At 56.8% G+C, this 26018-nt stretch overlaps 1 protein-coding gene across 2 annotated transcripts in view; it reads right to left on the reverse strand.

Annotated features, from left to right (window-relative positions):
• Positions 1-5084: 5084 nt before the first annotated feature.
• KATNIP (katanin interacting protein) overlaps positions 5085-26018 on the reverse strand; it is a 195221-nt gene continuing 174287 nt past the window's right edge. Inside the window, exons 22-31 of one of the 2 annotated variants that reach the window (XM_038539987.1) lie at positions 21798-21975; positions 17217-17382; positions 14088-14245; positions 12495-12559; positions 11181-11291; positions 9372-9511; positions 7537-7638; positions 6904-7064; positions 6726-6814; positions 5085-6208 (exon numbers count right to left, since the gene is read on the reverse strand). In XM_038539987.1, coding sequence (XP_038395915.1) covers positions 6150-6208; positions 6726-6814; positions 6904-7064; positions 7537-7638; positions 9372-9511; positions 11181-11291; positions 12495-12559; positions 14088-14245; positions 17217-17382; positions 21798-21975 — 1229 coding nt within the window. In that variant the 3' untranslated portion in view covers positions 5085-6149. The remainder of the gene's footprint in view (positions 6209-6725; positions 6815-6903; positions 7065-7536; positions 7639-9371; positions 9512-11180; positions 11292-12494; positions 12560-14087; positions 14246-17216; positions 17383-21797; positions 21976-26018) is intronic. The other variant, XM_038539988.1, reaches the window with a different exon arrangement.

The raw sequence follows: 26018 nt of genomic DNA on the forward strand, positions 1-26018 counted from the left end.
AACATTGTGCACCTACTGTGTGGGGCGGGAGACGGGCCTGGGAGGGGATTAGGGTCCACCGCCTAAGATCTGGAGCGTCAGGACAGGGAGTTTGGGCTTTGGCCTCTGGCTGGGAAGAGAGCACTGAGGACAGGGTGGGGCTGGGCTCCCAGGGCACCAGGCATCTTGGGGCTCTTTATCCTCCGCCGGGGTCCTCCTGTCGTTGGCAGCTGGACCACCGAAGTCTAGGAGATGATTTTAATTGACACGTGGGCAAAAATTTTAATCTATTTTAATAGTTGTGTTTATGTAAATGTGTATTAGGAAAAACAAATGTATAACGGGCACATTCGTGTCATGATTTCACAGACGCTATCGCTTAGGATGAAACCAAAATAGGCATTTAAGTAAAAAGACAAAGAGCTGGCTTGAAAAATATTCAATAAATAATCGTGCAAGTGGTATGTGATCATGGTACGCGGACGGCTCGAGCACAGGCCTTTCTTACCCCGTCACGGGCCAGGAGGCGCCTGGGGCCGCCCCGGCTCAGTCCTCCCGCCCCTCCGGGCCTGCTGGGCAGAGGGCGAGCTGGGCCTCAGTCTCACGGGGCCAGCAGCAACAAGGCTGCTCTTAGGTAAGAGGGAGCACGCCAGGTAGGCCGAGGGTGGTCCCGGTGGGTCCCTCCTGAGAGTTCCTGGGAGGGGGACGTCCACCTGGATGGAGGGCCTGGCTGTGCGTGGAGAGGTCTGCCCTGGACGCCCGCACCCAGCGTCCCTGTATCCACGCTCCCTGTGCTTCTGTGCACACACCGACCCCAGGGAGCTGGAGCTCGTCCCCGTGCACGCACACGCTCGAGGCCCCGCAGTGCGGCTCTGCCCTCTTGTTTGCTCACGTGCCCCCTCCCTGGCTGCAGGGGGTTTGGGGGCCCAGCTGAGGGCTAACGGGCAGGCCCAGGCCTCAGGAAGTCTCGGGGCTGACCTCCCTCTCTGGCTGGGGGCTGTGATGAGCAGTCATCCCGGCCCCCCTCACCAACACCAACCTCTCCCGGCCACATGCCTGTCCCCCTCAGGTAATGGAAATGTCAGCTTGATTCATGGGCATCCATTCGCAGCAGCCAGGCCTGACTTGTCACCCCGAGTCGGGGGGGGGGGGGGGGGAGGGCGGGGCTCATCCCCTGGGGAGGAAGTGAGGCGTCAGAGGCCGTGGAGTTAGTTCAAATCCCGAGACCACCAGGGACCTGCACTTATGGCCACGGAGAGTCAGAAGGACATGATCTTCACCCTCATGGAGTCTGTCTTCCAGTGAGGAGACAGAGACTACTCAAATCATTTGAACAACAAAAATATCACTTCCAAGTGTGAGATGTGCTGTGCCTGATTTATTCTGAAACGGTGAGGGCAGGCCTCTCAGTAAGGGCCATGCTACAGAGACTGAAGGGAGCAGCAAGGGAGGATGAGTAGCAGCCGCAGCATATGCAAAGGCCCTGGGGTCGAGAGGACTGTTGTGTGTGGCTCTCTGACAGGACACAGTGCTTGGGCTCCAGGGGAGGGCATGGAGTCTGCTGCTGAGCAGTTGGTCTTCAGGGGTCAGAGCCGGTGAGGCCTGTGGGTTATGGCCAGGAGTGTGGCCGTCACCTGAAAGGTCACTCACAGGGAGCCATTGGCGGGAGGGTTTTTAGAGGAGGCCACGGTCAGCTCTGCATTTGGGCAAGTTCCTCCTGGTTGTGTGGGGGGAGGCCTGGGAGACGGGGTGCGAGGCAGAGGCAGGGTGACCAGAGACAGGACTGCACGGGTCCTGGGGAGAGATGGTGGGTCTTAGGCTGCGGGGGCACCAGGATGAGAGAAGTCTCCCCAGTGGTGCTCGGGGACCGGTGAGGGCATGAGGGACGCCCGGGCTCAGCTGGGCTGGCTTCTCTCTAGGCTCCTTTTGGGCTTCGATGCTGTGCCCACAGGACACCGGGGGCCCCTCGGGGCCATGGCGGGAATCCGGAAAAGTGGTGTCTGAGCGGCTGAGTTAGCAAAGCTCCTGACCCCAGACCACAGGAGGTGCAGCCCGGGGCACACGGCGTGGGGGCTGGAGATTAGCGCCGCTCAGCCCTCAGCCCGGGGCCGTGGGCAGTGGGTGAATCGCACCACCGCACTGGCGGGCAGCCCCCCCCCGCCCCCCCCCGGGACTGAGGAACAAATTCAGCCCAGCCAGGGACCATCAGTCAAGAGGAAAAAGCAATCTGCTCCGTGCGCGGATTTACTGCTCGGACAGACAGGAAATCCCGGTGCGGGACCCCGCCCTGTCCGCTGCACAGCACAGCCCGCAGGGGTGGGGGTGGGGGTGGGGGGGACTGGGACTCCAGGGGAGCAGGGAGGAGTTCCACCGCCTGAGGCCGGGCTGGCGAGTGGCGAGCCCCTGCACCAAGCACCCCCCCTCCATCCTTGGACCTTCCCAATCCCCCCCAGGAACGTCCAGGGTGAGTGTGGGCGTCCGGAAGGTCAGGAGCGGCAGGTGGGAGGCGGTGCCCGCTTGCCCTGGCAAGGAGCCCAGGTCCGGGGCTGGAGGGCCTTGGAGTCCCAGCTCAGCCCCAAGGAGAGCCTCAGTGTGCACCCCTGGCAAGGGAGGGGTGTCGTGGGATGTGGCGGGTATGTCTTCCCTCCCGGGAGGTGCTCAAAGGACGCCCGAGCAGCTCCCCGAAGCAGGTGCTCCCGGCACCCTACCGTCCAGGTAAGGACGCGGAGTGAGGCCAGGCTTGGGGCAGGGGTGGCAGGTGAAATCCCTCGCCTGGACTTGACCCCTGGCCCCTGGTCATGGGTCCCCACAACGACCATCTGGGGACAGGGCACAGTGTGACATCTCAGTGTCATGCTGGTGTATCCCTTCAGGGACGGAACCTAGCGCGTCCTGCCGGGGGTGAGGCCTTCGTACGTGCCGGCCTTAGTATCTTTTGGCTACTCTCGCAGAACGCGGCTGCCAAAGGCCCATCCGGCGGGGGCTGGGCGCCTGGAAGCGGGTCATGAATGCCCCACATGTCATAGAGGGCCAGGCAGACAGCCCGCAGGACTCGGGTCACAGACCCATCAGATGGAGGCCCCATCTGCCTCACCATCTTGCCCCGGGCCTGTCGCCGACTGGACACCAGAGGCTTGAGTCTCACCGCCCCCGGGTGAGCCCTCTGGACGCACAGGCCGCTGGGGCCCGATGGCCAGGCCAGGGCCCCAGGGCACTGTCACCTCTGAGGCCTGCAGGGCTGTGGCGAGGGATGCAGGCAGGGCCTGAGACACGGGGGTGGGAGGCAGAACGCCCAGGGCAAGGCTTCCGTTCTTCCACCAGGGCTGAGTGTGGGAACTGCCACCCCCAGCGTGCACAGGTCACCGGGCCGACCCCAAGGAGGTCTCAGGGTCCAGGAATGATCCCCTCCCTCCTCTGACTTCCCAGGGAGGGACATGCTCTGGGGCCTTCGGGGCGCCACAGGCTGAGGATTGTAGTCTTCAATGGGGACTGGGAAGGGAGGGGACGCTGGGGTTCATGCTGAGACGCAGTGGGACTCAGGGTGGCGGAGGTGCTATGCAGGACTGGTAACTGGTGTGGCTCACTTGGTGTTTGCTTTGGTTAAGCTGAGCCAACACTTACAAGTGAGATTTCACATTAAAAATAGAACACAGGGCACCTGGGTGGCTCAGGTCATGATCCCGGGGTCCTGGGATCGAGTCCCACATCAGGCTCCCTGCAGGGAGCCTGCTTCTCCCTCTGCTTGTGTTTCTTGAATAATAAATAAAAATCTTTAAAAAAAAATTAGAACACCTGGATGTCTGGCTTCTCTCTTTTTTTTTTTTTTCCTGGCTTCTCTTAAAATCCTTGGAGGCCTAGGATCTCTGTCCCAGAGAAGGCATGTGCACTGCCCTGTTGACCAGGTCCTCCTGGGTGGGCTCTGCTCCCTGACATCAGGCTGGGACTCTGGCTGCCTGATGTGAGGCAGATCACTGGCCCAGGAGCCCACCCCACAGAACACTGTGGTGCCCCCGGCCCAGCCTCCCACCTCACAGAACACTGAATGGCCTTGCCTGCCCCTCCAGGGTTCCCGGGGCTGGCCCAGAGGTGCGACCACGGAGGGAGGTGGGGAGGCCACCTGAGATGGGCAGGATCTCAGAGGGAAGCCAGGGCCAGACCAGAGGACTCCACCTTGCACCTGGCACAGTGGAGGGGGGTGGGGTTTCTCTGGGGCCCTCCTTTGTAGCACCCGAGATGTAGCCCAGAACCACGCCCCGCCAAGTGAGCCCTTTCCCACTCAAGGGTTGCTTTATCCAGACGCCAACGCTTCAGCTCTGATGGAAGTTGGGGAGTGGGAAACCCGAGACCGCCCAGAAATCCAGCATCTGGGGCCTTGGCTTCTAGGGTGGACGTGGGCCTCAGGGAAACCCCAGGACCAGAGGCCCAGGACTTCACCCCACCTCGGCTCTCCTGGGGTTACCCTGGGCTTTGTGCACTAATGGCTTCCACTGCTGTGTGTCTTGGCCAAGTCCCTCCACCTGTCTGTGCCTCCATTGTCTCACCTGCAGGAGAAGGAGCATGATAGTGCTACTGGGTAGGGCCGTCATGGGGATTCCATGAGGGAGAGCCACGCACAAACTCACCCCTAGGTAGGTATGGGCTTCGCTCCCGCTCACGCCCCCAGCTGCAGGTGGTGTGGGAAGGTCAGAGAGGGCACCTGCCCCAGCCACCGGAGTCTGTTCTTGGAGGCAGCCTGGGCTCCCTCGGCCTGACCCCAAATCCTGCACGACAGACCGCATTCTTAATAACATCTTTTATTGATTTTGCGAGAAAAAAAAAATAGAAATTTATTTTACAGTTAACGCCTGCACCTCTTCTCCCCCTCCTAAACTGCCCGGCGCATACAATTATGATAAACAGCCGCGGAGGTTGTGCGTGGCCTCGGGGCCAGCTCCCCGGGTGGGACCTGGGCCGGGCTGGGTCTGGGCGGCGACGGAGCTGGGTGGCCGGGAGAGAAGCGGCGGCGCTGGTTTGGCCCCTAGGAGCTGGCTCCTCGGCCCCGGGGGTGGGGGGCTGTGGGGCTGGGGGGCTGGGGGGGCAGCCGCAGCCCCTCCCCCCCCCCCCCCCCCCCGGGGCCCAGCGGCCTCCTCGCAGGCGCTCGGCACATCTGGGAGGCGCGCACAGAAGCCCCGGCCCTGGAAGCTACAGGAATGATGGATCTTCTCCGGGAGAAACAATTCCTTATCTCCCCATCGGCCCCGCGCTCCAAATGAAAAGCGCATTTGCATAGCTGCTCCGCCGAAGCTGCAAAGCCCATAAAGTATTTGCCGGCTCGGGCGCGCGGTTGCATAGGAACGTACTCGGGGCCCAGGGCTGCGGCGGCCGGGCCGCGCGCCAGGGAAACAGCGGATTAATATTTGCAACGAGAAATTACCCACCGCTGGGAAACCAATTAGGTCCCTGATCCGAGCTTGTTACATCGATGGAAATAGATACGTTCGGAGCTTCACTCGGCTGGGGGTGCAAGGCACGTTTCCAACTCGAGGGGAAGCTGCTGGAAGGGGGGCGGGCGGGGAGGAGGGACCGGGAGGGGCCCCGCCTCCAGACAAAGTTCCGGGCGGACGCGGAGGGGGGCCGTGGAGGGGGGCCCGAGGGGAGGCTGCCCCCCACCCCCCCCCCCGTGCGCCGGGCGGCCTGGCCGGTGGGCCCCGCTCCCTTCCTTTCCTACGTGAGACACACCTCCCCGAGGGGTCCGTCCTCGCCTGGGATGAGCCAAGGGGGTGGAGCAGTCCGGGCTAGACATTGGGGGGGGCAGGGACTGAATGACCCCCCATCCCCAGCCGGCCGCAGCAGCCCGCCCTTGAGGCAGGGGTGGCGGGGAGGGGAGCTGTTGGCACCTCCGCTGCAGCCTCCCCGCACCCCCGGGCGCCCCCTCCTGTGGGGTCTGAGGCCGACGGGGCGGGCACCCAGGCTCTGCGCGGGACGGGAGGCCTCCGGCCACGGCACCCACCCGAGGCGGCCCAGCGGGGGCGGGCCGGGCTGCTGCGCCCCGGGGCGGGCGGGGGGCACGCGGAGGGAGCGCAGAGGAAGGCCATGCCACACGGGTGCCCTCTGGCTCCCCTCTTCCAGCCCCTGGAGCCCAGGCTGCTCCAGGCTGAGGGCGGGGCGGGCGCCGGCTCTCCCTCCTCGGGTCAGCACCGCCATCGTCGTACTGTCTCCTTCTCGCTTATGCACGTTTTGGGGCGTAAGGCTGTCAAAGGGAGCATGCGGAGGGGAGGGCGTCACCCAACCTCGGTCCTCGAGGGCGGCCCCACGCCAGGCCCCGCAGCAGTCCCCGCAGCCTCCGAGCTCGGAGCTCGGACCTCGGACCGAAGCCCCCGCAGCAGGCCCCCCCAGGCCGGCCCCCAGGCCTCTGCCCGGCCAACTCCCTGAATGTCTCAGGCGGCAGCTCAAGCACCACCTCCTCTGGGACGCCCTCACCCGGGGCACCCTCCCCTGGCTTCCCACAGAGTCCGGAGGGCACGGCTGCACCGCAAAGGCCTGCTCCCAGGAAGCCAGGCCGCCCGGGTGCAGGTGCCCGCAGGAAGCAGGCCTCGCTACTCCTGGGGTTCTGACCCCACAGTCCCTCCTCGCCCCGGAAGCCTCCTGGGGAGAGAAGAGGGGTGCAAGGGGCAGGCAGGGGCGAGAGGCTGTGGGACGCGGCCAGCTGCTGGTCCGCGCAGCCTCGAGTCCCGAGGGCGGCCTCTGCGCAGAGCATCCCAACCCACCTGGGTCAACTGCACCCTGCTTCCTTTTCGAGTTGGTAATGATTTGGTTTTCATTCATCATCTGGACGTCCTGATCCTCCACCTGATTGCTGGGGGGAGGGAGAAGACAGAGGGTTCGGCCCAGGCCATCTCCTTCTTAGGGCCAGCCGGGGAGGCTGAGGGCTGGGCGTGGGCGCACCTGATGGCCGTGTGTCGCTCCTGGCGGCAGATGTCCGTGTCCTCGGTAAAGAGGATGGTGTGGTAGGGCACCGTGGGCTCACATGTGGGCAGGATGCCCCCCACCAGGTGGCCCACCATGGCCAGGATTCCGTTGTACACAAGCAAGTCATCCACCAGGAGCTGGACAGACACAGAGGAGGGGCTGCACCCAGTGGGGCCGGCCCAGGGTCCCCTGTGGTCCCCTTTGCCCCAAGGCCCTGGGCAAAGCATGTTACTGCTGGGAGCGTCGTGGGCTAGCCTGGCCGGCGTTGGGATTTCGGGCCTTCACGACTGGGGAAGGTACCTGCGATTGGCCTCCCGGGGCCCCGCTCGCCCTGCCCCAGGGTCACCTCCCCGAGTGACAGGTTCCCTAGACCAATATGATTGCAAAAGAAAAGCCACTTTCTGGTTTTCAGGGTGATGATTCAAATCACTCAGAGTAGGTTTTGAATTCACGATGGGATGGCGAATTTCCCTGCCTCTGAGAACCAGGCATTTGTGTCTAAGGTGGCAACAGAGAGAAGTAAATCAAACTGCGACAAATGATAATTGCCGGCAGCCTAATTACCAACGAGCATAATTATCTCGAAAAACCCAGCTGATAAGTACTCACGCCAAACTCTTTCACCCCTCGATGGGGCGTTTTTGCGTAATTCCACAGTTTGATCATTGACACGGTGGTGGGCAGATCGAAAATCACATAAACTCGGTTCACCTGTCAGAGACAAGAACTCATTAAAACAGGCATGTTTGGGAACAGGTGCTGGGCGGGGCAGGGGGTGCCGGGCGCGGGCAGGGAGGGGCTGGCCCCGGTGGGTGCTGGAGGCGGCGCCCGGCTGCCTGCCGGGGGCTGCGGCGCTGGGGTTCCCGCCGCCTCCCGTCTCCTGGAAGCCCATCTTGAGTCTGGTCACGTGTGGCTGCGTTTGCAACAAACTGCTCGCCGCCTGGCTCCCGGAGGGCCTGTTTTCTTGGGCCTGGCGTGGCCCTCATTTAAATACCCGCAGAGAAGTGGGTGGGCCCTTCTGTCTCCCCCAGGTCGGCCGACACCCAGCGCGGGGCTCCCCGGGCCAAAGGGGCAGGCCAAGGGTACAGAGTCAAGGAGCACTGTCCCCGGGCGGTCAGCACCGCCTTGACCCCGATCTGTCCTTTCTCCAGTCATAAATGAGAAGCACAGCAGATAGCCCGTGTCTTTGAACCTCTGCGGGGGGGGGGGGGGGGGGGGGGGGGGGGGCTGTCCAGATGAGTGGCAGGAGCAGCTAGGAAGGTCAGACCTGGCGGCCTCCCCCACCCCCCGCCACCCTCCCACGGTCCCCACAGAGACTCTCCTGTATTAGGGGACCCCCTGTGAGAGAGAATACAGCAATGAGCATCCAGTGCCGGCCGCAGGCTGCTGGCTCAGCTTGGCCCCAGGCCCCAGGTGGCAGGAGGCCTCGGAGGTTGTCGTTGTCGTGGGTTGCAGGGGTGGGGGGACTGCCGGGGGAGGGTCGGCCTTCTGACTGTGCCGTGGAAATAGTAAGAGGTCCTCAAACCCAGCTGCCCATGGGGCTCAAGCAGATACAAATGTTTGAGTCCAGCAGGGATTGTGACAGCTGGACACACTGCCTCACACCAGAAGTGGGCAGGGGGGCCCACGTCTCAGGCCCAGAGACCCCCGGGGTTCTCCTTGGCAGGGGTGGGCCCAGCCTCTGCTCAGGGTTTGGGGAGGGCGGGGGACACTGTGGAGAACCTCCCACACGGAGCTGCTGGTGCTGCCCCTGTTCTGTGTTTTGAGAGGAAAATACACCTCCTCGTCCTCCTGCTCAGTCACAGGGAGGGGAAGGGGACCCTTCAGCGGTCACACGCACGCGCTAGGGCCTGCTGCACTTCTCCACCAGGCATCTGGCTGGCGCGGGGCTGGACCCACCTGTCCCCACCCGGCCTGTCTCCTCTCTCTCTCCCCCAACATCAGCCAGGCCTGGGGGAGGGGGGCTCGAAGGCCCAGCCCCAGGTCCCCAAGTGACAAGTGGAACCAGCAGGAGGGGCTGAGATCTGCGAAACTGTAAGAGCTGACCCGCGGATTTGGGGCCAGAGAGGGGGCAGGGCTGGGGTCCAGTGCCCCGTGGCCTCAAGGAGGAGCAGACACAGGGGACGTGGCCAGGGGACAGCACTGCCCGCAGGGACCGATGGACGCCTGCCGCAGGGCGGCCCCAGAGCCCTACGTGGGCCCTCCTCTCTCCCGTGACCCCTTGCGGTAACCACCCCAAGCGCAAAGAGAAAGAACTGCCGGCCCGAAGAGTGCCCGTCAGATGTGTCAGCGGAGACCTGTGCCTTCCTGACAGCTCATGGCCATTTTGATTTGTTGGAGATGAACTTGGCCTGGAAGAAAGACGAGTCGCCGCGACCAAGGACCCAAAGCCCCCCCTCCCTGCCCCCTCCTCCCCCCGGGGCGGGGAGCCTCCGGGAACCCACCAGGCCCGGCAGGATGGGAGCCAGCCACATGTGTCTGCCGTCACTGGTGTCATTCACTTGGTCGATGAGCTTGTCGGGGGTCCGGACGTCCCCGCACACGCCCTCCAGCGAGTTCACGCTGTCGGGGAAGGCGGCGATATCTGGGGAGCCTCTAAGCTGCCATAACCCAAAGCAGTGTGCTGGGCGCTGTGGGCCACTCTGCAGCCACCAGCCTCGTCATGCTGACGGCGTGGCTTGGGGGACACCGGGGCTGGCAGCAGAACGGCCCTCTGCCGCTTGGGGCAGCCTGACAAGTGACAGCCAAACGAGACATTGTGGGGAAAATGAGCACGGAGGCCGACGGGGGTGTGGGTGTGGGTGTGGGGGGGCTTCACAGACGAGGGAGGCGGCCGTGCGGACCGACGGCTGGACAGAGCGTGGTCTCACGGGACTGTGGGAGGCAGACACAGAATTTGTGGCTGGCACTCTGGGGAGGGGAGGGCACCCTGTGAAGGTTTGCTGGGGGACAGCTGGGTGTGGCCTTGGCATGCGGGGACCGCCCTGCGATGCCACGGGAAGCACTGGGGGAGCCTGGCCCGGCTACGGCCACTCGAGTGCTGGCATCACGGCGGGTCGGACGAACCAGTTCCAGCTCTGGCTCTGCCTTCTGACCTGGGAGGTCTCGGGCGAGTCACATCTCGGGGCCTGTTCCCTCCTCTGGAAGATGGGCATAAAAGCCCCCCCATCCCAGAATCGCTGTGGGGATCTCAGAGGACACTGGCTGTGAGCAGGCTCGGTCGAATCAACCGAGCCTTCTACCTCCAAGGAATCACTAATAACAGTCAAACCCACCAGGAATCATTTATCCCAGGCGAGGAGGAGGGTTCACCAGGCGAAGGAAGGCAGGACAGGGTCCCACTGGAACCCAGGGACCCCAAATAGGTGTAAGGCAGGCTTTGGGGCTGGACCTGCTCTGGCAGGACCCTGGGGTGGGTGGGGGATCACAGGCAAGCACCTGGAGGGGTCGGGCAGGTGACCTCAAAGAGAGAGATCCCCCCCCCGCCCCCAACACACACAGCTCAGAGGGCAGGGCATGGTCTCTACAGCAGGCGCCCAGCTCCACACTCACATGCTGTGTGACCTTGGGCAAGTTACTTAACCTCTCTGTCTCAATTCCTCATGTGTCAAACGGGGATAACAGCATCCAATTCACAAGATGGTTGTGAGGGCAAATGAGGTTCTGCGGGACAAGGCCTCCCAGAGCGAGCCCTCAGTAAATATTAGCAATTTGTTTTGGGGTAGAAAACAGCAAGGACACGCTTGGGGTAAAGGGCAGTGGACACTCAGGTCCAGCCTCCACTGGCATGTCTTGCTAATTTCTCAGGAGGAGCTGAAGACTGAAGTTTTCATGTGAAACCCCCCAATTTTTAAAAACTATTAGCGACTAATCTGAAATATTTAAAAACTTAGCAGTCCAGCGGTTTGCATATTCTGGTGGGGGTGTTCCACCAACAAAGGGGTCCATGGTCAATAAATTCAGGACAACACTGGATTGAATACAGTGCCACAGGCTGCGCCCTGCAGGCCTTGTCAGAGCCTTTGGAACTCCAAAGCACCTGTGGTTCCCCAGGAGTGGGTGCGGCTGGTACCCTCTCCCAAGTGCCTGGGCCACGGGCGGCCCCCCAAGGGTCAGCATCTGACCCTGGAAAGAGCCCACTGGCATTTCTCGTCCCGGGGTCAGGCTCCCACACGGACATGTCCTCTCCTTCCTGGGACCCTCCTGTGCTCCCCTCGGTCAGGGAGGAGTCCCCTTCTGCCTCAAAAGGATACTGTTTTCCGACAGAGGGATTTTTTCTCCTCGCTCATCATACAGCTCCAGGCCTGTGAGACCGATATAATAGGGGTCACCCCAGCTGGTAAGGAGCTGCAACTGGAAGATGACTGGGACACGTTATTAAGGAAAAACAGGCTTAATTTTCTGAGAACAAAGCAAAACAGTGACAAAGATAATATACTTTGGGGGCCTTTACAGATGAATGAAAGAAAAAAGTCATTTTTTTTTCTCTTACTGAGACTGAAGCCCATCCAAATATATGTGGCATTAAATTTTCTTTAATTTAAACTGCATATGTGTATGTTTTAAGAATTAAAAACCCTTCTCTGAGTCCTAGGAGACAGGAGGACAGGACGGGAGGTGGGGAGGCTGCTGCTCTCCAGGGAGCTGGCGGGACGAGAACCATGTGTGTCACAAACTCACGGTGTGCTGGCGCTCAACAAAGTGACCAGGGCTCACACCGTCTCATGCCTCAGTTTCCCTGGTTGTAAAATGACAAGAACGAAGTACCTGTTCCCTCCCCCACCCATGTCAAGCGTGCAGGGAGGTTAAGGTGGGGGGAATATGTGAGCTCTGTAGCATCAGGAGGGATGGGCTGTGGCCCCGTGACCCGCCAATGCTGAGTCCCGCAGTCCTCAGCCCTGTCCCCCACCAGCTCCCAGCCCTCCAGGAGTGGGCAGGGCAGGGAAGGTGGCTTCGGGCAGTATCATAGCCACGGGCAGTCCGTCTAGGAGAACAGGTACTGAGAGAGCCAGGCTGCTCATGTTCATGAACCTGCCCTGCCCCCTTCCAGCTCTGTGGCCTTGGGCGAGTTGCTTAGCCTCTCTGGGCCTCAGTTTGCTCAGCTGTGAAATGGGGATGCTCGCAGCATCGCCACGCCAGGCTGTGGTGAGGACTGAGTTAACACAGGCAACCTACTGTAACGGCTCCAGGCCCAGGAAGGATCCAGCAAATTTGGGCTATCATCACTTCTCTGTTCGCCTCCTCCCTGCCTGGTCTCAAGGATGGCCCTAGTTCAGTCCCTGGGGAGAGTTCGGGCTCCTCTGGCCCCTCCCAGCTGGGTGGGTGCCGCTTCCCAAAACCTCAGCCTGCCAAGGTGCGGGGTCTGGAACCCTGTCACCATCCCTGCCCTTGTAGCACCCAGTGAGCTTGGGGGCCCTGGGAAGCCTCCCATCCTCCCTTGGGCTTCCTCACATGGCGCCCCAGCTCCCCAGCTGTGGCCTGCCCGGAACCCCGACACTGCCTCTCCTGGGGTTCTGGGCGCGGCCCCCCAAGGGCCCGGGATGCACAGACGGGCAGGAGGAGGATACAGCCGCAGGGCATCAGGGGCGCCTCATAGTCCATGGTTGCACGCTCCAGGCTTTGCAGGTCGAGCCTAAAAAGACACAAGACAGCACCGGGAAGCAGAGGATTGCAGTGACCTGGCAGCAGGTCAGTGACTCCACAGGTGGCAGGGTGGGGTTCCTTGACAATGAGAGCGACCACTGACGTGTGTCCCGTCCCGCTGAGACTCGGGGCCCTCGGGCTTGTCCATATGGATTCTTCTTGCCTCAGAACAACCCTGGGAGGTGGGTCCTTTTATAGCTCTGGCTTGTGGGTGCGGAAGTGAGCACAGAGAATTGAAGTCACTGGCCGAGGGACACACAGCTGGTTAGGTGGCACAACTGGGATGTGACCTGAGGTCATCTGGGTCTAGAGTCAGCTCTTAACCACCCAGCCCTCCTGCCCCTTCCTGAATAGGGTGAGACCACACTGTGCTGACAGCTGGATGAGACTCCCAGTGCAGTGATGGCCTAGAGAGAGTGCTGGGCTGGGTCGGGCTACCCTACGGGGAGGTCAGGGAGCCAGTGCCTGAGCTAAGGAGGGGACAGCCACAGAAAGATCGGAGCTGAACCTTCCAAGTAGAAGAGCAGCGAGAGCAAAGGCCCTGTGGTGGGAGGTGGAAAAGCACCAGACGGGCTGGAATGTTGGGTGGGGTGGGAGGTGGAAAAGCACCAGACAGGCTGGAATGTTGGGTGGGATGGGAAGTGGGCAGGGAAAGGAGGCTGGAAGGTGGGGCGTACCCTGAAGGCTTCGGCTTTGTGATCCTGAGCAAGTGGCCTCAATGCCCACATCTGTAAAATGGGCGGAATAACCCCTCCTTCAAAGGGTGGGTGGAAGGAGTCCCTGAAGGATGCATACAATCAGATCGGGCACCTGGGAGAGAGGGTTCTCTCCCCCTGCACGCTCCTCCCCTTGGGGCCTCCCTCCCTGGTCCGGGGCCAGTACCCCCCAGGCCTCGCTGGTTTTCTTCCATTTCAAGGGCGATGTTATAATTAAGTGGCTGTTCCCAATGACCGGCCCAGGAAGTGATCCCAGCCACAGTGGAGAGAAACTCATTTTGTGTTGTGAGCTTGGCCTCTGGCGTTGGGACACTGGGGGGGTTTAAATGAGTAAACGCAACGTGGCATTTACAAATTGCCGTGAACTTAATGCGGCTGAGACTGCGGCCAAGAAATACCAGCGCACCCATGAAATGTTAGGCTCTCATTTCCTCTCTGAATCTTTTTAAACCAGGAACTCAGAAGCAAGAGAGAGAAGGCCCTTCCCCGAATTGGCCGGCGGGCATTTCTGGAACGGAGGCAGGCTGCAGCCTCTCTTCCCAGCAGGAAGTGCAACGAGGCATTTAAAAAGCTCAGGCACTCCAGACTGTGGGGAACCCAAACATCCCCAGACAAGGTGGGCACATCCCCCGGGCTTCCGGGGAGGCTTGGCAGAGCTTTAGAAAACCGCCAAGTTGAAAAGCGATGCGTTTGATCATCATTTCAAAACCTTTAGGTAGAGGCTTCAGAGCGATGCGTGAAGCCAGCAGCCCGAGGACGGGGAGGGGACGACAGGACGTTCCCGGGGCTGCTCGCCCTCACCTCCGGGCCGGCTGGGGCAGCTGGCGAGCCTGGAGGTAGTCCACAAAGAGAATTTCTTGAGCATAATCAAAGTGGCAGTTGCCCGGCCCCTTCCGGATGAGGAAGCCCTCTGGAGGGGAGACACACAGGCCGTCCAGGGAGATGTGCACGATTTTGGCCTAGCAAACAAAAGGAGAAACACGCCTGAAGAAGGGAGGCCAGCCAGCGTGCGGGCCGGCAGCTGCCGTGCATGACGGAGGCCCGCCCGCAGCCCCCGGGCCTGAGAGATCACTCGGCCTGGCTTTTCTCTCCGACCAGGACCACTGGCCAGGTCCACGCTGTCTGGTGCCATCTGCACCCCATGCCAGGCGCTGTGTTGCGCACTGGGTGGATGGCAGGGGACCAGGCAGGTAAGGCCCCTGCCATGGGGGACCCCAAGTTTCAGGGGTGGCACCTGACTTGCGCCCCCCCCTCGCCCGCCACCCCGTAGCTGACCAGCTGCAGTGGCTGGAGGTGGTACAACGTGGCGGTCCAGGGCAGGGTGTTCGGGTGCCCTGATACTCATCATTAGCAGCTCTGCAAGTTCTTACCTCACCTCCCTATGCGTCAATCCCCTCCTCCGTTAAATGGGCTCACTAATGAGCTAACTTATGTAACACAGTGCCTGGCACGAGGTGTGTGCTCAGCAGGCGCTGGCACTCAGTAAATGCTGGCTGACACGGATCCTTCTTCATACCCCGGCTCACAGCTCACCTACCCCGGGGGCCAGGCCATCTATATCTGCCTCAGGCCTGGTGCAGAGTGGGCGCTTACCAAGAGCCCGCCGAATGGGTTAGATTGGGGCCAACATGCTCCCCCGGCCTAGGACAGATTTCACCAGCCAGAGGCTGGGGTCCACCAGCAAATCTCAAAGCCTTAACGGGCAGGGTCTGGGGTGGCTCAGCTCTGCTTCCTTTGGGCAGGGGGGCGGTGGGTGAGTACTCTCTCTCCGGCTCACATTTTGGGATCAGGACTTCCAGCATCTTCATGGTGAGCAACATGACCCAAGTGCTGACCAAACAGGTAGATTTTCAGCTCCGGGGGACGCAGAGGGGCTTTTCCATGCAGAAAGGAGCCCTGCCCTGGGTCTCACTGATAACTAATGTGCACCTGAGGCCCTTCATTCCTTCGGCATTTTGGGAGCCCCCTCATGGCAGCCGGTCACAGGGCACGTAAGCCTGAAAAGTGTACGGTACATGGCTTCGAGTGTGGTTGGATATGGGGACCCAAAAGCTGTCTCTACATCTCCCCACTCGGCTTTGCTTAAGGCTGATTCAGACCCTGGCCCGAGGGTGGACACACACAAATAGAACTGTCACCCGCTGGCCATGCAATTGGACCAGGGACACGGAACTGGAGCAGAACAATCAGCGTGACTCCTGGGGTTTTGCTGGCTCGCCTTGAATGAAGAGGTCCCTTTTCGGCTAGCCAGAAGCTGGCAACAGAGAGCAGAGGCCCAGGAAGGCCTTCCTCCACAGAGACTGCCTCCTCTAGGAAGTGCTCCTGACTTCCCCAGGCCTCTGTTTCTTCCCTCGGATAGAGCTTCTATTATCACCTCCATCTTACAGCCAAGGAAACTAGTTCAGAAAGGCTAAGCAATTTGCTTAAGGACTCACTGCAAGGATCTGAGGCCCCATCTCCAGCATGCAAGGCCTGGCTCTAACCACACACCAGGCGCTCATAAGCAGGGTGCCCAGAGGGCCTTGGGGCACACAGGCACCCAAAGCATTTTCCTGGGGAGGGGCAGAGTTTCCATCACCTGCCCTCTGGGATCCCCCTCTCAGATTGTGTCCATCTCTCCACCCACTCCATCCCATGGTGGCCACCTGTCACCGGCACCAAAGCTGATGGTGGCCAGGCCTGGGAGGCAGGGGCCCTAGGTCCAACATTTCCAGGTAGCGAATCCAGGCCACAGGGCCTCAGCTGATTCGCTCAAGGGAATGCAAAGGCCTAGGGCATGAGTTGAGCCAGAAGAAAGCTTTCTCAACGCCAGCGTATCTTACTTTTTAAATGTGCTGAACCTTAGAGTGTACTTGGGGAGACACCAGCATGGCCTGGGAGGATCTGTAGACCCTACAATCAGAGGGGCTGTTGCTCCAGAGGGCAAGTGCCTGGGGGCCATGGACTCCACGGTGGCCAGCTCCCACAGTGCTGCAGGCCCCACAGGGCCCATGGAAGAAATTCTGGGGCACGTGCATGGTGGGGAGCCACACCTGGGGGGGCTCACAGGATGCAAGGCCTGGCTTTGTCAATTTCTGCATGGCAGAGGATGATGACTACCTTCCCAAGGCAGGTGGCATCCTCTTCCTCCCCATTTTACAGATGAGGAGACTGAGGCCCAGGGAAAGCAGGCCACTTGCCAAAGGTCACATGGCTGGTTAGGGTCAGAGCAGGGATTCGGACCAGGGCCTTGTGACTTCAGGGCCCCAATGGCACTGCTGTATCTTAGGTGACATTATCACCATCACTTGTGTGTTCTAGGGGGAGGGGACACACCTATCAAGCCCACAGTCATATGAGGACAGAAAAACCCATGCAAAGGACACTTCTGGTGCCTTTTGTCAAAGCACAGCGGAGACCCCTGCTTTCTCACATCCTGAGGAAAAAGAACATAGTGTGTGCTCCAAGCCCAGCGGGTGTGCCCTGGGGCTCTCACGGTGTGTCCCTGGGATGAGTGAATGTATATTCTGAACCTCAGTTTTTAATACCCTGAAAGATGGGGTATTAACTTCCCAGAGGCTGGAGTGAGGGTCCCATGAAATGAATGAGTACAGAGCCCTCAGCTCAGGAGCTGGCCCTCAAAGAGCTCAATGAACAACAGGGCCCCAAATTCACCACTACGGTTCCGGGCTGGACCGCTGAGGACCCCCGGCCCCCAAGAGAAGCAAAGTGCTTCTGTGTCCCAAGTCTAGCCTGGGAGCTTTAGCCCATATTTGCTGTTTGCAGAAGAAGCAAATAGCAGTGCGCTCTCTCCCTGGCTGTAACCTCCCCCCAGCTCCATTTGGAAAATTCTGGAAGATTTATGCTCCTCTCTGGCAGCCATGCCAGCTATTCATCAAGGCACCGTTTCCCTGACAGTGGACTGAGCGCGGCTGCTATTCCCCAGCTTACCCCGCGATAGGTGTCCTCAGGAGATTTATTGTAGTTCCAGAAGCGCAGGCCTGCGATGCTTTCAGCTCTGTCGAAGCGGATCGTGACCATGTGGTCCAGGCCAGGCGAGAAGGGGATCAGCCACATATGCTCATCCTCCATTGTGATGTTGGCTCCATCGATTAACCTGCAAACAGTGGGGAGGGAGCAGTGAGGTAGGGCTTGGCCATGACCTGTGGGAGAAATCAGAGCAGGGGGTCTATGCCCCTTTATGGCCCCCTGCACCCTGCCTGGTGTGAGCCTGGCTGCATTGGGCTTGTTAAGTGGAGGCAGGACTCATTACAGCCACTGTGAGGGGCCACAGCTCATCCGTAAAATCAGACAAAATAAGGAAACTGGAAGAAATAACAGCCTGTGCTATTAAAGGTGCAGTGAAATGATCATCAAGGTTTAAAATAAAGAGGGAAATGTGTCATCTTTCAGGACCCTTTAACCTGGGGATCCCATTTCTGACATTGTTTTCCTCTAAGGAAAATTCATTCAGCCTGCAGGAAAGGCTATCTGCACAAAAATATTCATTATAGTGTTATTTATTTATGTCAGCAGAAAAAGAAAAAACAACAAAAAAACCCCAAGAGGTCTCAGAATACAAAGGGTTAATTAAGTAAATCTGTCCAGTTAATATGATAATTGTGAGGATGATGCAATGATGTGGAAAATGATCTTAATGCTGGAAGCTGAGGACAGGAGCCAGGAGAGACCACGCAAGGATGAAAAACACATTTGTGTCAGAGGGGATGGGAGACAGATGCTTTTCTCTATTTTCCAAACTTTCTATAAAGTGCTGTATTGGCTCTACAGAACATTCTGAAAGAATTTGATTCCTTCTTTCTGGTGTCAGGTGAGAGAGATGCTAAGGTACTGGGGTGAGCTTGCGGGCTCTTGGTGTGAGAAAAGCACCAGAAGGGGCAGGTGTGTCTGTGGGGGGCTGGCCTGGCCAGTAACTATGCGGCCTGGGCAGCCCAGGGAAGACCCTCGGCCTTAGGAGGGAGCCCCTAGCTCCTTGTGTTCTTCTCAGCTGCTGTTCTAAATGAACTCATCACCTTGCCCACATTGTACTCCTATCCTGGCCAGTTTCCAGATCTCCTGCTCTGCACATCCTGCCTCATCCCCCTCAACCTGGCCTGTGTTTGTCCCAAAGACCACCATACCGCTGACTGCCCTAAACTGCCCAGCACGCCGCAGCCTGGGCCCCAGGCTGTTATCCTTATGGCTCTGGCCTGTGTCCAGCATTGCCACTGAATGGCCTGGCCCCAGGAACAGGGGCCCAACTCTCAGCTTCTTGGGCAACCCTCCCCCCTCTTCTTCCTAATTTCCTGGTGACTTTGAGGCTGCCGCACTGGGAGAAATTCCTAGATTTTAAGATAAACTTTTTTTTTTTCCTTTTACATTTTAAAGTTCTGGATTTGGAATAAATCTTACAATCTAAGTGTTCATCCAAGGAAGTAATGTTTCTTTTTTTTTCTCTAAAAGTCTGTTATTAAATTGATGGATGGTGTGTCTTACAATTGCTGGCATCTTAAAACTGAGGAAATTCAGCAATTTAAAACAGAGGTGTTTGTGGAATTAGGCTGACTGGAGAACCTTCCATTTCTTTCTAAAAGCAATTACTTCTGTGTCCTAGAGATGGGGCTACCTCCATACCAAAGCTGTTACCTGATTCTGAAAGTAGAGAGAGTTGTTGAAGCGTTTATAGTTGACGGTGAAGGAAGGTCCCTATAGACACCATCAAGAATATCCACATGAACTTGATGGGATGAGCACTGGGTGTTATTCTATATGTTGGCAAACTGAACACCAATAAAAAATAAATTTGTAAAGAAAAAAAAAAGAATATCCACACGACACTTCCCAGCTTTGTCCACAGAAATCGTAACCAGCCCAGTAGCAATGAGCATCTCTAGTGGCTAGATTATGGTCTCTAAATACCATTTCCCAGTAGAAGGAACCAGGGCTTCTTGGGAAAAAATGGCTGATTCCACATCTGGGATAGGAAACATACAAGGGGAGCCTAGAATATCTTGTCACATCAGAAGGCAGGAAAGCTGTCACACACTACTATTTTAAAAAAGGATCCAGGAGCTCCCAGTATCTAATAATATCAATAAGATAAAAACTACAATAAATTGAAATCCTTCAAACATAGTGTTTAAATCCATGATTTATGATGGTCAAACACAAACTTTTAAAGTATGTTAGAAAAACAATTTTTTATTTTGCAAACTGAAAAATAAAGGGAAAGAACCCAAGCACTTAGACTGCCTTTCCAATTTGCATTGTACCTCAGAGTAACCAAATCATTGAAGAAAAATTTCTCTTTATTGATAAAAAAAAAAAAGAATGATAGGACCCACTAGTGCACCATCACCTTGCAATCAAGTGGATCTAGCCACTGAGCACTGACTGTCAATGTCACAAAAAGCCTTAACACCAGACACTCTATATGTCCTGAAGGGAATTCACAGTGACATCCACACCCCCACAGTCATATCTTGCCCCAATGGTCAAACCTCAACCAGATGAGGTGTCTAGATCTAATGAATAATTTACAAGAAATACAGGCGCTTGAGGAACAGGTTAAACAGTACCACAGAGATGCAACCAGTAAAATCCAGACCCTACAGGGCAAACCGTCCCCTTTTTTCAAAAGATAATTTGTGAAAAAATGAAAAAAGGAAGGGAACCTAAAGATTATAAGAAGTTAAGAGACCTATCAGAGAGTCGTAACATAAGGGTCTTAACTGGATCTCAAACCAGCCAATCACAAGGCTTGGACCTTATCTGGACCTTAATTCAAGAAACAAAAAAGGAAGATGAGAAGACATTCAGGGAAATAGGAACATGCCGGATGTCTACTAATTTAGGGAATCACCAGTAATTTTTAGGTGATTCCTAAATCTCACTCAGTAGTGAGATTATGTTCCTTTTAAAATCATTGTTTAGGGCAGCCCGGGTGGCTCAGCAGTTTGGTGCTGCCTTCAGCCCAGGGTGTGATCCTGGAGATCCAGGATCGAGTCCCACGTGGGGCCCCCTGCATGGAGCCTGCTTCTCCCTCTGCCTGTGTCTCTGCCTCTCTCTCTCTCTCTTTGTGTCTCTCATGAATAAATAAATAAAATCTTAAAAAAAAAATAAAATAAAATCATTGTTTAGAGTTACATACTGAAATATTTAGCAGAAGTGCTATCAGGCTTGGGATTTGCTATCATCACATAATCTGGGTGGAGGGGGCGGTAAGTGGGCGGGTGTGGATGAACAAGTGGGGCCCGCCTTGTGATCACTTTTGCAGCAGGAGCTGGGTCCGCGGGCTCCAAGCCTGAGTATGCAGGAGTGTGGTCCGCCAACATGCGGAGTGCCGAGGAGTTCTTGAGCAGACACTGACTGCAGGCATGAAGGCCACGGGTGAGGAGCCCCTTATGGGAGAGCAGGGAGGAGTCTACCACTAACTGCAGGTGCTCTGGGCCAGGCAGGGGGCGCAGGTGCAGTGGGGCGACCCCCTCCCCGCCCTCCAGCCAGGGGACTTATCATCCTCTTTCTGCCCTACGCCTCTGATAAGGCAAGCGAGGCAGGGGAAGACAGTGGAACTCAGTGGGCTCCAAGAAGAGTCACTGCAATTTTGTTATTATTACTATTACAACTAGAGAGGTTAAGAAACTTATGAGCTGGCAAAGGGGCAGAGCCAGGATTGGAGCTCTCATCCCTCTGACCCCTGTAGGCTCCTCCCGTTTATACCTCCAGGCAGAGCCCAGTCCCTGCAGCTGTCCCGAGCAGGAGGCCCAGCGCCAGTCTGCAGTGACGGGCACGTGGACTGATACTATTATGCCAGGCTTGCCCTATTATTGACTGGCCCCAGTCTGGGCTTATGAAATCAGACAAAAGCAAAGGAAAGCACCCACAGCTGCCTGCGGAGACTTCCAGAGCCAACCCCCACCCCGCAACCTGGAGCAACGGAGATCTTTCAGCCCGAGAGGTGGGGTCACTCATGCTCAGATGCAGAGCTGGCTCAGCAAAGGTGAGACAAGGTCTCACCTGCGTTCCTGGCCCTTCACTAAGAAGAACAAAGCACAACTGCATCTGGCAGCAGAGGAGCCCCGCCCACCACTTCCGCCTGCATGGCCCTGGGAGGGTCACCTCCTTTTCCCAAGCCTTGGTTTCTCTTGACTCTAAAATGGGAAGACCACCAGGGGTGCCTGGGTGGTGCAGTCAGTTAAAGGTCTGACTCTTGATCTCAGCTCAGGTGTCAATCTTGGGGTCAGGAGTCTAAGCCCTGTGTTGGGCTCCACACTGGGGGTGGAGCCTACTTAAATAAATACATAAATAAAATGAGAAGCCGGCAGGCGCCCAGGGGTGGCTGGGGAAGGTGGAATAGGGAACACCGTGTGATGTTGGAATCTGGAGTCAAAGATGTAGAGCAGGTCCCCGAGCCCCGGCTCTGCATGGGAGCCTGAGCCACCCCGCCTCTCGGGGGCCGGAAGCGTTCTGTTGCTCATGGTTGGAGGAGATGGCCCTGGGAGTCCCTGCGGGAGGCTGCCTACAGACACTTACTTGTCCAGGGTCCGGGAGTCATCGGTGTACTCGGGGAGGTCATTTAGGTCTCTGGGGGAGGCAGTGATCTGGTGCAGGCTGATGGGCAGTGCCTGGCCGTCCTTGCCCACCACTTCCAGGCCTGTGAGCCCCAGGTAATGCGGGTCCCCCCAGGAGGCAGTGAAATTCAGCTGGAGGCCTGTAATGGGAGGAGAAGTGGCCCATGAACACTGGAGGTTCCAGAGGAGGCTCAAGACAGAGACCTAGAAAGGTATAACCTCAGCCTCTGTGTTCTACCCGCGTGAGAACCCAGACTGGAATGAAAGTGCCTTCAGGGTGGGCTTTCAACCTTTTCTCCTAGTGACCCGAGGGCCTGGGACACTGCTGTTGTTCTGGAAATGTCTGCAGGATGAATGGACCAGTGTTTAAATCTGCACATGGGGGCCGCCTGGGTGTCTTGGTTGGCTAAGCGTCTGCCTTCAGCTCAGGTCATGATCTCAGGGTCCTGGGATGGAGCCCCACGTCAGGGCTCCCTGGTAAGCAGGGAGTCTGCTTCTCCCTCTCCCTCTGCCCCCACTCATTCTCTGAGAAATAAAATCTTAAAAACAAAAACAAAAACAAAAAACAAAACAAAAAAAAACAATAAACCTGCATATGGCCCTGGATCCTTTCTCATGCATCCATCATGTTGCTCTACTCTTCATGCTTCCCGTGATGCTTGGCTAACAGACCTTGTCTATCTGGCTTCTACCTAATAGTCTAACCTCATTTCATACTAGGGAGCAAGGCTCTACCCAGACAATCTTTTAATCATTCATATTTCCATTCCTCTCTCCCATCACAGGGCCTTTGCACATGCTGTTCTTGCTAGAACTCACATGACCTAGTGTGCTTACCCTTCTGATCCTGACTCACTTCCTTAGGGAAGCCCTTCTGACTTCTTTGACCACATCAAACCTCCATCCACAGCCTGCCATGTCACAAGTGAACTTCCACTTCCATGCTCTGGTCACCACTGTGATCTTGTGACCATCTGGTAAATATCCGTTTGCCCTGCCAGATGGCGAACTCCCTGAGAGCTGAAACCCCATCTGATCTGCTAGATCTTTGTGTCCTCAAAGTCTGGCACAGTGCCTGACACATAGTAGGAACTCAGTATAGATGGGATGTTTTAATAAGTAACTACACAGAGGGGTGCCTGGGTGCTTCAGTCGGTTAAACGACTGCTTTCAGCTCAAGTCATGATCCCAGGGTCTTGGGATCGAGCCCTACATTGGGCTCTGTGCTCAGTGGGGAGCCTGCTTCCCCCTCTCCCTCTGTGATCTCTCTCATTCTCACTCTCAAATAAATAAAAAATCTTAAAAAAAAATAAATAAAAAATGTAGCTGCCTACATGGAGGCAGCTACATCAATCTATACAGCACATCAGAAATGGGCATTTCATACCAATTGGGCACCATCACGAGACTTCCCAGGATTCAGAGTAAGGAAGTGACCTACAAAGGTATGCCCATCTTTTTGCTGCCGCCTCACCCCTGCTCTACCAGAGACCATCTAGAAGTGACCCTCTGTGGTCCTGGGGCATATTGTCCAGGTGAGTCATCCATTTGCCCAGATAGCTCAAACCAAATGAAGCCTTGGTCAGGCTCTGTCAGATATTTGGCTAAAACTTCTCTTTTCTTACTGGTCTCCCATTAGAGCAAGCTCAGGCCCAGTGAACTCTCTACACTGGGAGAATGTGGAGCCTCTTTTACCACCCTTCTGGGGGGCTGTGTTAGAAAACTCACACTCTTTGCAACTTTCACAGAAGGCCAACCCTTTAGTGCTGGAAGGAGGCTGCCTGGATGTCACGTGGTCCCACCTATTTCAGGTCAGGTGTGGAAGCAGAAGCCCAGGGAGGCCGCAGGGCATCCCTATGGCTAGGAAGTGAGGCCAAGCCACCCAGCCTCCCTGGAGCTCGGCTTCTTCCCTTACACGTCATTTCCAACATGCATGTTGTAAGTCATTCTCAGATCCCTCTGCTCTCCATGGGGCCGAGGCAGCCCTGAGCATCTTGGGGGTAGATGGAAAAGATGTGACCAGCAATGGGATCGGGCACATCCTAGCATCTCATAGCAGCAACGGCACGCAAAATGGCCACACATGCTTTGCAGCGTGACTTTGCTGCTTCTCCCATCCAGACACAGGAGCCCATTTCTCCATTCCCTGAGTCCACTCCCTGAGTCTGGGCCTGGTGATTTGCTTTGGCCAATGGGAGAGAAGCAGAGGTGGTACGGGCAGAGGATGTAAAGCACGCACATGCACTGGGGCTTGTCCTCTCTCACCACACTTGGGAGGTCTGCCGTGTGAAGGAACCAGGTGAGCCTGGTCTCCCTATCTCTCTGGCCAACAGCTTCCCATCTGCTTGGAATGAAGACATCCGAGGTCATTCAGCTGCCAGCCCATCTGCTAGCTGACCAGACCCGTGAGCAGGCCCTGAAGAGGACAGCCAAGCCAGCTTAGATAAAGACGGTTCAGGCAAGCCAGGGAATTATGAGCCAGTCATGGATTAAACAGTGGTTGTGCTAAGCCACTCAAGTTTGGGTTGGTTTGGTCTACAGTGAAAGCTAATCGATATACCCCTTTTCATTTCGAGTCGGTGTTCAAATGTCATCTCCTCAGAGAGGCCTTCCCTGACCATATGCGCTCAAATGGCACCACCTCCCTACCAGCTCCTGCCTTATTTTTTGTTACAGCACTTGTCACTACCCGACAATGTATTCTTCATTCATTTACTTGTGTGTTTTCTCATCTTTCACTAAGATGGAAGCTCCCTGAGGGGAGGAGCTCTGTTGCCTTCGTATCCCCAGAGCCTAGGACAGTATCTGGAAAATAGACAGTCAATAAAAGTTTTTTTCTTCTTTTTAGATAAATGATGAGTTGAAGAGTAGGTATTCAGTAGATAATCACGGGTAAATGAATCAAAATAAAATCACTGGGATGCCCAGGTGGCTCAGTGGTTTGGCACCACCTTCAGCCCAGGGTGTGGTCCTGGGGTCCCGGGATCGAGTCCCACATTGGGCTCCCTGCATGGAGCCTTCTTCTCCCTATGCCTGTGTCTCTCCCTCTCTCTCTCTCTGTGTCTGTCATTAATAAATAAATAAAATCTTTAAAAACAAAACAAGATAAAAGCACTGAGTTTCACCAAGTTCATAGTGAATGGCAAACAAATATTCATTGATCATCTACTATGTACAAAGCCCTGTCCTCGGTCCTGGAAATCCAGACATCAACACATAGCAGAATCTCTCTGGGAGCTTCCATTGCAGTGAAGATGGACAATGAGCATATAACAGACAGACATATAGGAAAGTTCCACAGAGCCACAAATAGCATGGAGACAAGAAGGCACGAGTGCCTGTCAGGGAGTGACTAAGTGGATGGGGGAGCAGTCAGGGAGGGCCTCTTTGAGGTGGTGATGCTGGAGCTGAGACCCGGGTGATAAGGAGGAAGCCATCATTCCTCAGCATTCCTGGAAGACCATTCCAGGCTGAGAGGGCAGCAGGGGCTCTGGGACAGGAACAAATCTGACCTGTGGTTAGGGGCAGTGGAAGAAGATGAGGTCAGAAGGGCCGGTGTGGGGGGGTGCTAGATCGTGTCATGAAGTCCAGATTTTCTTCTGTCTGTGGTGGGGAGCCACTGGGAGGGTTAGACTTTGAAGCAGGGAGCTGACTCCAACCCCTCTGCATCTTGGAAAATACACTTGGGTTGGGGTCAGGTTCTCCAGGGAGACCAGGGAGGAGGCTGTTGTGATACTGGTGCCCTGGACAAGGGGTGGCCCTGGTGAAAATGGGGTGAAGCGGACAGATTCAGGATCTGTCTTGGAGACAGCACCACCAGGATGTTCAGTGGCTTCTGCAGGGAAGGAAAGAGACAATGTTTTTGACCCAAGCGACAAAGTGGCTGTGGGTACTGGTCCCGAGAGGCAGAGTGCACGATGGCAGAGGGAGTGGATTTGGATGAGGCGATCACCGTGAGGGAGAAATGCAACCTCCCCCAGGCAAAACAAGAGGTGGCCCCCCAGCCTCTCCCCAGCCACCCCCTTTGCTTGCTTGGCACGACGGACTGCAAGGACATCTAATTTGGGGTTGCTCCAAAAGCGCCTGCTCTCCTGTTTGAGCTAATATTCACGTTCTATATTCATTTTCCTCTGGTGTATCAATTAGTATTTATATAAATGGAAATTAATTTTGTTATTTCTCT

The sequence above is a fragment of the Canis lupus genome, chromosome 6 (assembly GCF_011100685.1).
Source record: "Canis lupus familiaris isolate Mischka breed German Shepherd chromosome 6, alternate assembly UU_Cfam_GSD_1.0, whole genome shotgun sequence".
Classification (NCBI taxonomy): Eukaryota; Metazoa; Chordata; class Mammalia; order Carnivora; family Canidae; genus Canis; species Canis lupus.